A 12,301-nucleotide genomic window follows, 5' to 3' on the forward strand; every position below is an offset into this window, starting at 1 on the left:
GCTACTATCAAAGTATCAGGTTCCCCCCTAGCTAGCCTATGATAGTTAGTAGTTGATAGGCTAGCTAGGGGGGAACCTGATACTATGACTGTAGCTGATAGGCTAGCTAGGGGAGAACCTGATGCTATTATAGTAGTTGATTGGCTAGCAAGGGGGGGACCTGATACTATCAGCTACTATCATAGTATCAGGTTCCCCCCTAGCTAGCCTATCAACTACTAACTATCATAGTATCAGGTTCCCCCCTAGCTAGCTTATCAACTACTAACTATCATAGGCTAGCTAGGGGGGAACCTGATACTTTGATAGTAGCTGATAGGCTAGCTAGGGGGAACCTGATACTATGACTGTAGCTGATAGGCTAGCAAGGGGGGGACCTGATACTATCAGCTACTATCATAGTATCAGGTTCCCCCCTAGCTAGCCTATAAGGCTACTATCATAGTAACAGGTTCCCCCTAGCTAGCCTATGAACTACTAACTATCATAGTATCAGGTTCCCAGATCTACACTGAACAAAAATATAAACGCAACATGTTGGTCCCATGTTTCATGAGCTGAAATAAAATATCCCCGAAATCTTCCATAAGCACAAAAAGCTTATTCTCTCAAATTCTGTGCACAAATTTCTTTACATCCCTGCTAATGAGCATTTTGCCTTTGCCAAGATAATCTATCCACCTGACAGGTGTGGCATATCAAGAATCTGATTAAACAGCATGATCATTACACAGGTGCACCTTGTTCTGGGGACAATAAAAGGCCACTCTAAAATGTGCAGTTTTGTCACACAACACAATGCCACAGATGTCTCAAGTTGAGGGAGCGTGCAATTGGCATGATGACTGCAGGAATATCCACCAGAGCTATTGCCAAATAATTTAATGTTAATTTCTCTACCATAAGCAGCCTCCAACGTTGTTTTAGAGAATTTGGCAGTACGTCCACAAACGCAGACCACGTGTAACCACGCCAGCCCAGGACCTCCACATCTGGCTTCTTCACCTGCGGGATCACCTGAGAGGGGAGAGGGGGGTGCTGAGGATTATTTCTGTAATAAAGCCCTTTTGTGGGGAAAAACTTATTCTGATTGGCTGGGCCTGGCTCCCCGGTGGGTGGGCCTGGCTCCAAAAGGGGTAGGCCTATGCCCTCCCAGGCCCACCCATGGCTGCACCCCTGCCCAGTCATGTGAAATCCATAGATTAGGGCCTAATGAATTTATTTAAATTGACTGATTTCCTTTTATGAACTGTAACTCAGTAAAATCTTTGAAATTGTTGCATGTTGCGTTTATATTTTTGTTCAATGATCAAATTTGGCTTTGTGTCTGCGTGGCTTTTTTCCTACAGTGATCCAGTTTGGTTTTGTGACTCTGTTTGTGGCCTCCTTCCCCTTGGCTCCTGTCCTGGCTCTGGTCAATAACCTCTTTGAGATCCGGGTGGACGCCTGGAAGATCACCACCCAGTTCCGCCGTATGGTGCCAGAGAAGGCCCAAGACATCGGGGCGTGGCAACCCATTCTCCAAGGTGTCGCCATCTTGGCTGTGGCATCAAATGTGAGTGATGGCTCCTCCATTGGATTATGAAGTATTATGGGAGAGAAAATACTATATAGTTTGACACATTTTTGGTTTATTCTCCATTGCATAATCCCATCACTGGATGTCATTCATATAATTTGATTGTTACCATGCTGGTGTAGTGACATTCTTAGATTATAATTAATCTATTATGATGAGCACCAGTTTAATGTGCACTGTCTCCTCCACTTCCTTGTCTCTCTGCCAGGCCATGATCATTGCCTTCACATCAGACATGATCCCACGGTTGGTCTACTACTGGTCTTTCTCTGTGTATCCCTACGGAGACCATTCCAGTCACACCATGCAGGGCTACATCAACAACACGCTCTCCGTGTTCGACATCCAGCACTTCTCCAACGAGAGCCGGCCTTCGCAAACACCTTACTGGTTCAATAACAGCACCACCTGCAGGTAATGTGAATGTATATGAGATGGGTTTCAATTAAATTGTGTTAGACATTGAAATAGTTCATGCAGTCTTTCTGTCATACTTTAGATATCGAGATTTCAGATATCCACCGGGACACCACAGACAATATGAATACAGTATCTACTACTGGCATGTGATCGCTGCCAAGATGGCTTTCATAATAGTTGTAGAGGTGAGTAAAAATGTATACGATACGTTGCTTTGACCTGATTTTTCTTTCTACTGTGTTGTCTAATGCCAGATGGACATTTTCTAGCCTTTCAAGAACTCTTACTAACGTTTTCCCTCCTTCCGACCCTTTTTCCCTTGTCCCCTCAGCACATTGTATACCTGACCAAGTTCGTCCTGTCCTACATGATCCCGGACGTGCCTTACGCAGTGAGGGAACAGATCAAACGAGAGAAGTACTTGAGCCAGGTCATCCTTCACGAGACCAACCTCAAACTGGTGACCAAACGCTTGAAGCCTGTCGCTGATACGATACTTAAACACAATGAGGTCAAAGAGGAGGAGGAGATGGACCTTTACTTTTAATCTCCAAAACTTTGGCAGTCGTCTGAAGAGCGAGACCTGCCCTTGTCAGGACCTACAATATGTACCAATATTATGAGCAGCTAAAGATGTATTCAATACATGCTTTAATAGCTTGAATTAATATGAATTAATATTATTAGTAGCTTAATAGCTTGGTGGGGACTGCGACCAACCAAACCAGCCATGAAGCTCAGCTCTGTTGCTCCGATCTCTAGACCTATTGCATATTTAGCACTTTTATGTCACTGATTTTTACGTGTACACTGTTACATTTAATGTGGCTTGTATTGTTACAATGATGATGTTTTTTTTAGGTCTTAAGACACTTCTGGAGGAACACCACAGTGCCTGGGTGTTCCATGCATGTATACACTGTAACATTTAATGTGTCTTGTAATGTTAAAATTAGGATTCAAGGCCATATGTTTGACTGTACGGTAAATATGGAAGATTATGAGGGGTTTGAATGACATGACCACAATACTTTTATTCTTTAAACAAAACATACAGATTTGTATACAATTTGTGGCCTAGACCTATTCAAATGCTTTAGCTAAGGATATGTGACGATAACTTGGTTAAATATGTCAAACATTTGTAATACTTAAGGTGTGCTTGATTTAGTCAGGAATAATTCCAAAAGCTCAAATTGCGTTAACCAGGCAAGCCATCAAGTATGGAAGCCTGTTCCCGCCTCCCCAAAAATAAAATCTGATTATGAGATAGTAAGGTATAATGATGAGATAGAAGGTCTGGATCATGGACATTGAATAATCCTGCAGGTCGACCCCTTTTAAAGGGGCAATCTGGGATTCAAACAATAACAAAGCTTCTCCCGCCACAGCTGAGGAATGGGGCAGGAGAAATGTAACCAATCTCAAATACATAGACACAAGGACTGACCATCCATGAGATCAAAATGATAGTTTTAACCATGTATTGAAGCTATACCGTGCTTGTTTCCAATGACATTGTTTACAAACAATACAGTAAGCCAAGCTTATATTTTGGGTTCTGATTGGTTAAGACCGTTGCTCATGAGGAATTTCTAAGTTAGATTCTTCAAGAATCAGTGGCTATACACTGAGTGTAAAAAACATATTTCCATGACGTAGACTGGCCAGGTGAATCCAGGTGAAAGCTTTGATTTCTTATTGATGTCACTTGTTAAACCCACTTCAATCAGTGTAGATGAATGGGAAGAGACAGGTTAAAGAAGGATTTTTAAGCTTTGAGACAATTGAGACATGGATTTTGTATGTGTGCCATTCAGAGGGTGAATGTGCAAGACAAAATATTGAAGGGTCTTTGAACAGGGTATGGTAGGTAGTAGGTTTGAGTGTGTCAAGAACTGCAACACTGCTGGGTTTTTCACACTCTACAGTTTTCCGTGTGTATCAAGAATGGTCCACCACCCAAAGGACATCCAGCCAACTTGACACAACTGTGGGAAGCATTGGAGACATCATGGGCCAGCATCCCTGTGGAATGCTTTGGACACCTTGTAGAGCATGCCCTGACGAATTGAGGCTGTTCTGAGGGCAAAGGGGGTGCTAATGTTTTGTACACTCAGTGTATATTAATTAAATCTGATGTCAACCAGATGTCATCAAACAGGCACCAACTCACATCAACAAAACTCTCCAATACGTTAATATGGAACAATATCACCACAATTTCTCTCTCTCTCTCTCTCTCTTTCTCTCTCACACACACACAATGTGTGATTGACTATAGGATATACGTAAGGTTATCCTCGAAAGTTGAGGAGGGCCTGATGCAAAGTGCACATTGGATTCATGTGATACAGATCACCTAAACGTATCTCATAATTATGACTTACTATCTCATAATTATGAATTACTATCTCATAACTCGTAGTCAGATTTTATTTTTTGGGGTCGGAAACTAGCTTCCATACTCATGGGCACATCAAGTATTTAACATTTTTGACATATGTATTCGATTTGAAACATTTTGATACCAATCTATCTCCATAGACTAACCTCTTAAATCAATAACTGGCCCAGCGTCGTCCAGGGTAGGGGAGGGAATGGCCGGCAGGGATGTAGCTCAGTTGGTAGAGCATGGCGTTTGCAACGCCAGGGTTGTGGGTTCGATTCCCACGGGGGGCCAGTTTAAAAAAAAATGATAATGTATGTCGCTCTGGATAAGAGCGTCTGCTAAATGGCTAAAATGTAAATGTAATATATGTTGCTGTATTATATTGTGATTTTTTTTACCAAAGGTACTTATATATATAAAAATGTTATATATGATTTACAATACATGTGTGTTACACACATTTAAGTAAAACAAGCCGTTTTTGTTTACGAATTATGAAATATATGAACTAACAATCTACCCCTGTGTACAACATTTGTCTTTCAAGTATTTTGTCAAGTATATTGTAATTTGTATGTTATGCCAAATAAAATCAAATGATTTGTACTTTATATAGAACTGTGATTATGTTGGTCATCATTTCAAAGTTCAGGCCAGATACAGCTCAACTTCCAAATAAACTGCACATGTTCTTATATTTGAAAACCTGTGTTGTGTCTGCCATTGCCCAGACTGTCTTGTGACTAGTTTGTGACTGATGTTTGTTTGCTTTAGGACTCAAATGTTATCTAGTAAGAAATATTGTATATCATATTGACAAGATAGTAAAGTGATCGCTTTAATAATGGAAATACATGTCCTCAAATATGGAAGGCAGACGGGAGGAGGCAAGATGAGTTGGGACCAGATACGCTGTGAACGACAGGCCATAGAGATACTGTTGAAGTCGGAAGTTTACATACACTGGAGTCATTAAAACTCATTTTTTAACCACTCCACAAAATTCTTCTTAACAAACTATAATTTTTGCAAGTCGGTTAGGACATCTACTTTGTGCATGACACAAGTAATTGTTCCAACAATTGTTTACTTATAATTCACTGTATCACAATTCCAGTGGGTCAGAAGTTTACAGTTGACTGTGCCTATAAACAGCTTGGAAAATTCCAGAAAATGATGTAATGGCTTTAGAAGCTTCTGATAGGCTAATTGAAATAATTTGAGTCAATTGGAGGTGTACCTTTGGATGTATTTCAAGGCCTACCTTCAAACTCAGTGCCTCTTTGCTTGACATCATGGGAAAATCAAAAGAAATCAGCCAAAAAATTGTAGACCTCCACAAGTCTGGTTCATCCGTGGGAGCAATTTCCAAACGCCTGAAGGTACCACGTTCATCTGTACAAACAATAGTACGCAAGTATAAACACCATGGGACCACGCAGCCATCATACCGCTCAGGAAGGAGACGCGTTCGGTCTCCTAGAGATTAACGTACTTTGGTGTGAAAAATGCAAATCAATCCCAGAACAACAGCAAAGGACCTTGTGAAGATACTGGAGGAAACCGGTACAAAAGTATCTATATCCACAGTAAAACGAGTCCTATATCGACATAAACTGAAAGGACACTCAGCAAGGAAGAAACCACTGCTCCAAAACCGCCATAAAAAATCCAGACTACGGTTTGCAACTGCACATGGGGACTAAGATCATACTTTTTGGAGAAATGTCCTCTGGTCTGATGAAACAAAAATAGAACTGTTTGGCCATAATGACCATCGTTATGTTTGGAGGAAAAAGTGGGGAGCTTGCAAGCCGAAGAAAACCATCCCAACCTTCAAGCACGGGGGTGGCAGCATCATGCTGTGGGGGTGCTTTGCTGCAGGAGGGACTGGTGCACTTCACAAAATAGATGGCATCATGAGGAAGGACAATTATGTGGATATATTGAAGCAGCATCTCAAAACATCAGTCAGGAAGTTAAAGCTTGGTCGCAAATGGGTCTTCCAAATGGACAATGACCCCAAGCATACTTCCAAAGTTGTGGCAAAATGGCTTAAGGACAACAAAGTCAAGGTATTGGAGTGGCCATCACCTAGCCCTGACCTCAATCCTATAGAAAATGTGTGGGCAGAACTGAAAAAGCATGTGCAAGCGAGGAGGCCTACAAACCTGACTCAGTTACACAAGCTCTGTCAGGAGGAATGGGCCAAAATTCACTCAACTTATTGTGGGAAGCTTGTGGAAGGCTACCCGAAATGTTTGACCCAAGTCAAACAATTTAAAGGCAATGCTACCCAATACTAATTGAGTGTATGTAAACTTCTGACCCCCTGGGAATGTGATGAAAGAAATAAAAGCTGAAATAAATCATTCTCTCTACTATTATTCTGACATTTCACATTTTTTAAATAAAGCGGTGATCCTAACTGACCTAAGACAGGGAATTTTTACTAGGATTAAATGTCAGGAATTGTGAAAAACTGAGTTTAAATGTATATGTAAACTTCCGACTTCAACTGTAGATGGAGGACTCATCTTTGTATCTATGCCAAATATAGTGTCGGAGACTGCATTTTAAAGAAGTTAGTTTTCTTCTTTGGCTGATATCTCCTAACTCATAGGAATCCCCACCAAGTTATATCCATGAACAGTCCTCTATCTATCGCTATGACAACAGGCACAACTCTGATATAACGTTTTTTTTTTTTCCAAAGTTGCCGAAATGCCACGTGTGTCCACTTATATCATTGCATTCGTAACAACCTAACCATTACGACACTTCTATTAGATCAAATAAGCCTCACGTAGCAAATTAGCTATTTTTTGTTGACCAAATTCGTCACTCATTGACCTCCATACAAAAATTACTCACTTCGTGGGCTTATTTTCGTGGACAGATTTTGTGTGGAGTAAAACCTCTCGCTTCGCTTCTTCCTCTCTGCTAGTAATCAACAGTATTTTGTTCAGCGCAAATTATTGAACACAGCGGTGTGAAGGAGTGAGTAGAGATGAGATGGTAGTGGATGTCCCACAGTCTGTAGTGAATGCCATGCAGGAGAAGGATCCCGACACATTGAAGAAGTGAAGAAGGTGGACTTTGTTGCGTTTATAGCGCAAGTGATAAATTGCACTAGTCAAATGAATAAAACATCTAAGAAGTTAGACGTCTATGTGAAGGCGGCAAATAGATTTCTGGATCTCCAGGACTTTACAGCAGAAATGTTACAGGGAATACTGAATGAAGAGGTTCCCAAACGAGTCACAAGACTGTCTGGGCAATGAATAAACATTTAAATCTAACTGAAAGAGTACAGTTTTTTGTTTTTGTTCGAGGTTCAGTGTTAGTTATTTAGATAATATAGTGGTGTAGACAGGTCGTGACCGGCGTCACACTCCAGGACAGTAAGTGGCGGTATTATTTGAGTGTGTAGTTTTGTCTATCTTAATTTATTAGCAATTAGATGTTGCATGATAATGATATACAGTGAGGGAAAAAAGTATTTGATCCCCTGCTGATTTTGTACGTTTGCCCACTGACAAAGAAATGATCAGTCTATAATTTTAATGGTAGGTTTATTTGAACAGTGAGAGACAGAATAACAACAACAAAATCCAGAAAAACGCATGTCAAAAATGTTATAAATTGATTTGCATTTTAATGAGGGAAATAAGTATTTGACCCCCTCTCAATCAGAAAGATTTCTGGCTCCGAGGTGTCTTTTATACAGGTAATGAGCTGAGATTAGGAGCAAACTCTTAAAGGGAGTGCTCCTAATCTCAGTTTGTTACCTGTATAAAAGAGACCTGTCCACAGAAGCAATCAATCAATCAGATTCCAAACTCTCCACCATGGCCAAGACCAAAGAGCTCTCCAAGAATGTCAGGGACAAGATTGTAGACCTACACAAGGCTGGAATGGGCTACAAGACCATCGCCAAGCAGCTTGGTGAGAAGGTGACAACAGTTGGTGCGATTATTCGCAAATGGAAGAAACACAAAAGAACTGTCAATCTCCCTCAGCCTGGGGCTCCATGCAAGATCTCACCTCGTGGAGTTGCAATGATCATGAGAACGGTGAGGAATCAGCCCAGAACTACATGGGAGGATCTTGTCAATGATCTCAAGGCAGCTGGGACCATAGTCACCAAGAAAACAATTGGTAACACACTACGCCGTGAAGGACTGAAATCCTGCAGCGCCCGCAAGGTCCTCCTGCTCAAGAAAGCACATATGCATGCCCGTCTGATGTTTGCCATTGAACATCTGAATGATTCAGAGGAGAACTGGGTGAAAGTGTTTTGGTCAGATGAGACCAAAATGGAGCTCTTTGGCATCAACTCAACTCGCCGTGTTTGGAGGAGGAGGAATGCTGCCTGTCACCCCAAGAACACCATTCCCACTGTCAAACATGGAGGTGGAAACATTATGCTTTGGGGGTGTTTTTCTGCTAAGGGGACAGGACAACTTCACCGCATCAAAGGGACGATGGACGGGGCCATGTAACGTCACATCTTGGGTGAGAACCTCCTTCCCTCAGCCAGGGCATTGAAAATGGGTCGTGGATGGTATTCCAGCATGACAATGACCCAAAACACACGGCCAAGGCAACAAAGGAGTGGCTCAAGAAGAAGCACATTAAGGTCCTGGAGTGGCCTAGCCAGTCTCCAGACCTTAATCCCATAGAAAATCTGTGGAGGGAGCTGAAGGTTCGAGTTGCCAAACGTCAGCCTCGAAACCTTAATGACTTGGAGAAGATCTACAAAGAGGAGTGGGACAAAATCCCTCCTGAGATGTGTGCAAACCTGGTGGCCAACTACAAGAAATGTCTGACCTCTGTGATTGCCAACAAGGGTTTTGCCACCAAGTACTAAGTCATGTTTTGCAGAGGGGTCAAAAACGTATTTCCCTCATTAAAATGCAAATCAATTTATAACATTTTTGACATGCGTTTTTCTGGATTTTTTTGTTATTCTGTCTCTCACTGTTCAAATAAACCTACCATAAAAATTATAGACTGATCATTTCTTTGTCAGTGGGCAAACATACAAAATCAGCAGGGGATCAAATACTTTTTTCCCTCACTGTAAGAGTTTTCCTCAGCACATGCTACAGTCTGGGACCAGGCAAGAAAAATAAAGCTTTACACTCTTGTTCCGATCCTGGTTCTAGTGACCGTGTTCTTGGAGTTCTGGAAGCGCTACCAGGCAGAGCTGGAGTATGATTGGGACACTGTGGAGTTCCTGGAGCAGGAGGAGCAACCTCGTCCCGTGTATGAGGCCAAGTGTAACCACGAGAGAATCAACCCTGTCACACGGGTAAGGGAGATGCGTTTGTCACACAGTCGCTATGGTGATTCCATAGCGTCAGCCTCAGGAGGCTAGAAGAACACTCCACATCCGATGCTGTTATATACTTGTTTTAAAAGGACAATATTACCTGTATCATTACTTCATTGTAAATCATGTTGTTCTTCATTTAGGTAAAAGAGAACGTGCCTTATACAGACTGTGGATGGTGTATAAGAGTGTCCTTAGGAATCGGGACCATCTTATTCTGGGTAAAACCTTTTGGACTTCTCTACTGTTATCTTGTTCTGAATAGGCCAATTCACATGCACTCCAACAGCAACATTTGTTTTCTATAACCCTAACCTATGTTTCAAGTCTGACCCCTCCAATTATTGTGTTTGTGCTTGTGTTCTGATTGTGTTGATCCTGGCGTCAGTGGTGGCCATCATCGTATACCGACTGGCAGTGTTCTTCTCATTATCGACAAGACTCCAGACTGACCTAAAGGAGATCGAACCGTTTAAGGAGTATGTGACCGCACAAATGGCCACCTCCGTCACTGCTTCCATCATCAGCTTCGTAGTCATCATGGTGCTCAACATCCTGTATGAGAAGGTTGCTATCTGGATCACCGACTTCGGTGAGATGCCCCAGTGTCAAACAACAGGAAATATGTGGTTTGCTTTACGAAACTATGATGAACTAAGAAGAACATAAAATGGCCAACCACATCAGCTCTCTAGGAGTCCAGCAACTGTAAAGTTTTCCAGTTACATTGGATCAGGGTTGGTTCAATGGTTTATTCCATCCCAACTCAAAATAGAATTCCCCCTTATCTTCAAGTGTATCTGTATCAAGACATCGTTATTATCTGATTCAGAGAGCAATCATAAAGGTGTCTTGTTGTAGGCACTAATGGAGACTAACTCTGCCATGGCTCATTGACCAAAGCCTATGGGGAAATTAATGGGGGTTTTGTTGGGTTTTTGGATAAATGCCGGAAACACAGGCTTAGGAGGTCTTATACATTTTGTTCTATGAGATCATCTTCATCACTTTTTGTGAATTTTAAAGCATATCTGTAATCAAAACAAGCACATACAGCAGATAAGGGTTTCATAATTCACAAAGGTCATGTTAACTGAATGATATTATCTCATAGAACAAAACATATAAGATCTCCTTAGCCTGTGTTAACCTCAGACCTTATTTTCAAAGTTTATCCCAAAACCCCATTCCCTTTCCCCATTAATTTCCCCCATAGGAATGGCTGAACAAACCAGAGGTAGAAAATGCTAAATCATTTCTGTTTTTGAGGACTACAAGCTGGCAAGCTCTATTACCTTGTTATTAGCATAATGATTCTGCGATTGACATGTTTCTCCTCATCAGGTGGGTGAAGAATTTGATATTCCGCTACTGCACGTGTGGGGTCTGAAAAGGTGATTCCTCGCTGGGAGCAGGACTACCAGCTGCAGCCCATTGGGAAGCTGGGCCTCTTCTATGAATACCTGGAGATGGGTAAGATATGAAGAATGAGGCGAACTCTCTCCCTGACACCCAAATCAACCCTTAGCCCCTATCCCCGGGCACCTGGGTAGATCTGAGAGGATTGGATAGGTGTGTACACAGTACGGTGGTAGCTTTAGGCGTATGCTTGTGAGTTGAAGCTGATCCCGCTATTACTTTGGGCTCGGTCCAGAAACCAACCCTAGCCCCTATCCCCAAGGCACTTTCTTAAACTAGAAGGGTTGGATGGACATAAGCAATAAGGTGCAAATCGCCGCTAGCTAGCCTATCAACTACTGTCATAGAATCAGGTTCCCCCCTAGCTAGCCTATCAACTACTGTCATAGTATCAGGTTCCCCCCTAGCTAGCCTATCAGCTACTGTCATAGTATCAGGTTCCCCCTAGCTAGCCTATGAATTACTAACTATCATAGTATCAGGTTCCCAGATATACACTGAACAAAAATATAAACGCAACATGTAAAGTGTTGGTCCCATGTTTCATGAGCTGAAATAAAATATCCCAGAAATCTTCCATAAGCACAAAAAGCTTATTCTCTCAAATTTTGTGCACAAATGTCTTTACATCCCTGCTAATGAGCATTTTTCCTTTGCCAAGATAATATATCCACCTGACAAGTGTGGCATATCAAGAAGCTGATTAAACAGCATGATCATTACACAGGTGCACCTTGTTCTGGGGACAATAAAAGGCATGACAACAATACTTTTATTCTTTAAACAAAACATACAGATTTGTATACAATTTGTGGCCTAGGCCTATTCAAATGATTTAGCTAAGGATATGTGATGATACCTTGGTTAAATATGTCAAACATTTGTAATACTCAAGGTGTGCTTGATTTAGTCAGGAATAATTCCAAAAGCTCAAATTGCGTTAACCAGGCAAGCCATCAAGTATGGAAGCCTGTTCCCGCCTCCCCAAAAATAATATCTGATTATGAGATAGTAAGGTATAATGATGAGATAGAAGGTCTGGATCATGGACATTGAATAATCCTGCAGGTCGACCCGGCCACAGCTGAGGAATGTAACCAATCTCAAATACATAGACACAAGGGCTCACATATGGATGCAAGGACTGACCATC

General features: G+C 41.7%; 1 protein-coding gene across 3 annotated transcripts in view; it reads left to right on the plus strand.

The window, feature by feature from the left end:
• The window catches only part of LOC121549169 (anoctamin-6), a 41,570-nt gene extending 37,877 nt beyond the window's left edge, over window positions 1-3,693 (plus strand). For 2 of the 3 annotated variants that reach the window (XM_041861040.2, XM_041861043.2), the window contains exons 17-20: window positions 1,350-1,555; window positions 1,788-1,993; window positions 2,079-2,184; window positions 2,331-3,693. In XM_041861040.2, the coding sequence (XP_041716974.2) occupies window positions 1,350-1,555; window positions 1,788-1,993; window positions 2,079-2,184; window positions 2,331-2,546 (734 nt within the window). In that variant the 3' untranslated portion in view covers window positions 2,547-3,693. Of the gene's footprint in view, window positions 1-1,349; window positions 1,556-1,787; window positions 1,994-2,078; window positions 2,185-2,330 lie in introns of those variants that run through there. The other variant, XM_045208863.1, reaches the window with a different exon arrangement.
• Window positions 3,694-12,301: the final 8,608 nt, after the last annotated feature.

This window comes from Coregonus clupeaformis, chromosome 28 (assembly GCF_020615455.1).
Source record: "Coregonus clupeaformis isolate EN_2021a chromosome 28, ASM2061545v1, whole genome shotgun sequence".
Lineage (NCBI taxonomy): Eukaryota > Metazoa > Chordata > Actinopteri > Salmoniformes > Salmonidae > Coregonus > Coregonus clupeaformis.